Source organism: Calidris pugnax, unplaced genomic scaffold (genome assembly GCF_001431845.1).
Source record: "Calidris pugnax isolate Ruff unplaced genomic scaffold, ASM143184v1 scaffold40, whole genome shotgun sequence".
NCBI lineage: Eukaryota > Metazoa > Chordata > Aves > Charadriiformes > Scolopacidae > Calidris > Calidris pugnax.
Genome location: NW_015090796.1, coordinates 2,685,735 through 2,690,706, shown reverse-complemented (window position 1 = coordinate 2,690,706; position 4,972 = coordinate 2,685,735). Strand labels below are relative to the sequence as shown.

Sequence of the window (4,972 nt, the reverse complement as noted above, 5' to 3'; positions counted from 1 at the left end):
TTCCCCCCCCCCCCCCGTTTAGCGCCAGTTGTTGCGGCTGCTCCGTCTCGCTGTGCGGTCTCCGGCCCCGCTGTTCTCTCCGGAGCGGGCGGGAAGGGGGAGCCCGGGATGGGGTTCGCCCTGTGTACGAAGGAGACGAAGTTACCGAAAAACTCTTTGGTAACCGCTTTTCTACTGCGTGCGAGCCGGTATGGAGCTGTGCTAAGGGTTCCTTTTCTTCAGAGATAGATTTTTTTTTTTTTTTTTTCCTTTTGTTTAGGAAAATGACTACATTTCTTCATATTTTGAAGATGGAGATGACTTTGGTGCTGGCAGCGATGACAATATGGACGAAGCAACATATTAGCTGCTGTTGCTAGGTGGTGCACTCCTCAAGCCTTACACTACTTGAAGTGTGATTCTGGAGGTAGGCTGAGCATCAACAGAACTAATGCTTGAGCTCTGTGGGTTTTAAGTATACTCCCCAAAAACTGTTGGGACAGTTCTTTTGAAGTGACCTATGCTGTAAAACAGAGTAGGGGATCTTTCTTTTTTGTTCTTTTGCCAGGTGTTTTGCAGACACGCACCTTTTGAAGGTTCTCTGGAATGCCTCATGATGGATTGAGCTATATGCCTCTGTATTGCCTCTGCACAGAAAAAAGAATGTATGCATTTTAATTGAAATTGTGCCTAAGCATTTGCACTAGTCAGTACTATACTTTAGCAGTCGAATCTTGAAAATAATAGTGAAATTCTTGACTGCAGCAAAAAAAAAGATAATGGCCTTTATGGACATAAGCTGCCCGTATTTGGCAGCTGATTTATGTAACTCCTGAAGGGATTTATGTAACTTCTGAATTCAGGTGACTGAAAATAATCAACCACTAAGCACTTTAATACAAACTGACTTGAAAGGACCTTAGTAATATGGACAAACAACATAATGAGAGTATTTTGATAAGCTATTACTCTAGTTAAAATAACATTATTTTTAGTATTTTGGCAAGAAGGGACTGTAATATTTAACAATGTGTTACATTAGCTTTATAAATCAGTGTAAGTAAGGATAATTTCATTTAGAAAGAATATATGGCAGAATTTAAGGTTGAGAAATTATGGAATCCTGGTTTTCACCGGTGGCACACAGATTAGGGACAAGAATTTCAGTCCTGCACCTCAGTTTCTCTGCCTCTTAAGGTGATACCAACTCTCCTACCTCACAGAGCTGTTAAGTGAGATGGTGGGTGATAGCTATCCATGTAATTGTTAATGCTTTTACTTTCCTACAGAACAAAAAAGACTGAAACTTAAGAGACAGCAAATCAATACAAAAAACCCAAAATATGTAGGAAAGGATGCGGTGAAGTATTTTGATGCATGAAGTTTTAAGAACCGACAGCTGTATTGTAGAAACCTTATTCCTGGGATTAGAAACTTGAAGAAATGACAGAGCATTCTCTGTTTCCCATTGTCCTTTGACGACATAAAATATCGATCAGTGTTATTTTAGTGTTACTATATTACCATTGATCAAGGCTAATCATTTGTGGTTTTTTTTTTTTACTTTTTAAAAACATTCTGTTAGTGCTGTTATCAGATCTAATGAAAGAACAGTTTTAAAACAAAACCAATTATTTTATCAGCAACAGAAAGTACGGAAGTTTTCCTTGTAAGTTTGGCATTTTGTCAAGCAGTACTTTACCTCACAGCTGACTGGAAAACAGTACTGCATTATTCTGTGAACTTCTGTGTGCAGTAAGAACTTGTTCCTTAATGTGTAGCTTTCAAGTGTTCTGATAAAATTCATATCAGATGTAAAGGAAATGAAACTAAATTGCTAAGCAGGTCACACCTCAGAGGTATACCAATTTTATTTTGAAGTGTTCACAGCTACATAATGTTTAATAAACATTTCTGGTGCATTGCATAGGAACTGTATTCTGTCTGATCATTTTCTTTTAACATCACAAGTGCCAGCAGCTGTTTCCTGAACAGGTGTGCCTGTCTCTTGCATGCGACATACAGGAGATGGACAGATGTTGTGAACAAGGTAAGCCTGGCCAAAATTAAATTTGCTTCCCTCAAGTGTAACCAGCGTTACCTTCTACGAGCTGTTTCCCTCTGTGCAAGGTAAAGGAGACTCCTTGCCTCTCACACAGGGAAGGCAAATAGATAAGCTTTTGTCAGAATTAACACTGGAAAAGCATTACTGCCCGAATTACAGTTTAGCCACAAGCCCTGGCTTGCCTGAACTGGCACAATACCTTATTTTGTAGCAGACACTAATTTTGGGGGACCGATAACTTCCTTCATTCATCATGCTGCTAGTGGGAGAGACAACTGCCTCCCTGCTGTACTGCTGACAAATGCTATCCTGGCAGAAATCAGGTCTTTTTGAGACCTTTAAAAGGTGAACTACAGTCACCTCTGTCCTTCAGAGGGAACTGCTGAGTTTTAGGATGAATTAGTTTAATGGTGGCAAGTCAGTCCAACTGTTAGACACACAAGTTCTGCAGTGATACAGCTCTCTGCCAAGGCACTTCTGAAATGAGATGAGATTGTGCTGTTCCAGATGCATAACGCTTGCAGATGTTCTTATAAGCTGATTTTCTTGTTGCTTAGAATTTATTGCAAGACCATAATGCTAATAAAACTTAAGCCATTCTTTGGGTCTCAGCAAACTTCAGATTTGCACAGGCACATGCAAGCAGGTTTTAATAGCACAGAAGGAACAATATTGCTACTTCATACAAGAAGGCACTGCTTCTAGTGTGTCGGGAGATCACCATCTAAGAACTTCACTGATCCCTGTATTAATTTTTTTCATGCCTGTTTCTTAATCCTCATCTTGCAGAGCTAACGAGTTCTCAGAACTTTATGCAGAAGAGTTCCAAGTTCTACAAGGCAAGCACAGGATAAACCATTAAGGCTCCAGTTATGGTATGCTAGATATATGAATGCTATATGCAGCTACTGCCAACTAAATGATTGCTGGCCAAGGATTTTTATTTTAGATCATACATAAAAAAACTAGCCAAAATAAATACAAGTCGTGGCCTCCTGTAATAAAACATGCAAAGTATATACAGCTAAGAATACATTGTATGCACCACTTCCACTGCAGTCTAAAATAAAAATCTTTATTTTATGTATATTACTTATGTTCTTCTAAAAGCAGAGGAGCAGAAGTATTTAAAATAAGACTTGCATCCTCATTCAGGATTATTTTTAAAAGTTGTCTTTTCAGCCTTTATAAACTAATTATACAAAGACTATTTGTAACAACATACTCCAAAATATAGCAGATTTAAAGCATGTACATTTTACATGATCTAACAGTGCAATATGCACTTAAATTTAAAACCAACTTCCTGATCAACAATGTGTTGTAATTAATCTAAAACATGATTTAAAACACAATTTACCAGTCAGCTGTTCTGTTGTTTTGCTTTTAAACAAGTCGGTTTCTAAAATGCTAACTTCAGAGATTTTAACTTAAATCAGATTAAAGTTCCATACAGAGCAGTTACCCCATTTATTCAGGGCTGACATCTGAGGATGCATTGCCCGTTGTGTTATCCTTGGGGGAAAAAAACAGGGAAGATCCCTGCATCCTGCAGAAAGCCAAGCCAGATGATGCTTGTAGGTCACCAGTCCTGCAGTCTTGGAAAGAGACTGTCTGTGTCTTTGATAAAGTTAACCCTCTCAATTAAAAATCTGCTACATAATTAAACAGTAAAACCATGCTAGGCTCTTGGGTAGAGTTTAATATGGCTCAATAAAACAGCTCTCCCTCGGTGATTTTCTAATGACTGCTTATCTGAAGGTAAATAAAGGCTCATCACACTTGGCCACAGTAAGCCACAGGCCTTCCAGCACAACAAATAGGAGAGAACTCTTCAGCTGTGACCACCACAGGATGAAAAGCAACAGTTAACCACCAGTCTTTACTCGTACAACAGGATAGACCCTTCCTGACTGCACCAAACCACAACTGAAGTTAAGTTCACGTCTGTACCGACAGCAGTTTGATAACCATGAGTTCAGGTATGTGCAGCAAATTAGGCTTCATCACAATAGCTGATTTCATGTTCTTTGACAATTTCATTAGAAGTGAAAGGATAAAGTGTTTGAAACGCTGAGGTTTCAGAAACAGAACGAAGGGGAGAGAAGAAACAAACCAGCACATAAGCTTGCAGCAGGAAACTGAGATATTATGTACCAGGTTTCAGTCCTACATAGAAAACATTTGCCTTAATGTCCCAAAGCTGTGCTGTCTGGACTAGGGCAAGTCACCTTGTAATTTTTTTACAGCCACAGGAGCTGTATCACGTTAGCCACCATAAATTACATTGAAATGCCATTTTTCATACAGCCTTACCCAGAACTGGTAATGATGCTTGTGTTACTGGCATCTTCCTTTCACAGAAAGAACTATTTTTTTGAAAGATCTTTGAAAACAAGTGTTATAGGAAACACAGAGTTCATGCCTGTTTGCAATCCCTCTTCTTGCATGGAAACTATGAGTAGTCACACTTATCTCCACTTGATACCACTTTGACCAAAGGGTTCAAGAGCCACAGATCATAGGTCACAGATCCAACTGTACAGCACTTCCCTTCAAGCTCTGGCCTGCCTCAATTTTGGTACAATACATGAGAAGTTATCCAATTTGTGTTCATACACCTGGTGTGCCAGTGAAGCCCCAAGAATAGATGGGGCATGAGTCTCTCCTTTCAAAATTTAAGTTGATAAAGCACTTTGGAATACCTCCAGTAGTTAGGAAACATTCATCAGATTTTTTATACTGTATATACTTAATCAAGACACTCAAAGGAAAGCTTATACTAGCAGTTTAAAGAAGAGTGATATTTTTCCATTTTTCTCTTAAGTCCTATTCAAGTCAGTCATGTTGGGCTCTGGTAACAAATGGTACTTTGATGAGGGCAATAGAAATCTTACTCCACAAGGCAAATATAACAAAAAAAAAATA

At 38.8% G+C, this 4,972-nt stretch overlaps 1 protein-coding gene across 1 annotated transcript in view; it reads left to right on the top strand.

The window, feature by feature from the left end:
- The window catches only part of POLR3G (polymerase (RNA) III (DNA directed) polypeptide G (32kD)), an 18,410-nt gene extending 16,686 nt beyond the window's left edge, over positions 1-1,724 (top strand). Inside the window, exon 9 of the mRNA XM_014936871.1 lies at positions 260-1,724. Within this exon, the coding sequence (XP_014792357.1) occupies positions 260-346 (87 nt within the window). The 3' untranslated portion in view covers positions 347-1,724. The remainder of the gene's footprint in view (positions 1-259) is intronic.
- Positions 1,725-4,972: the final 3,248 nt, after the last annotated feature.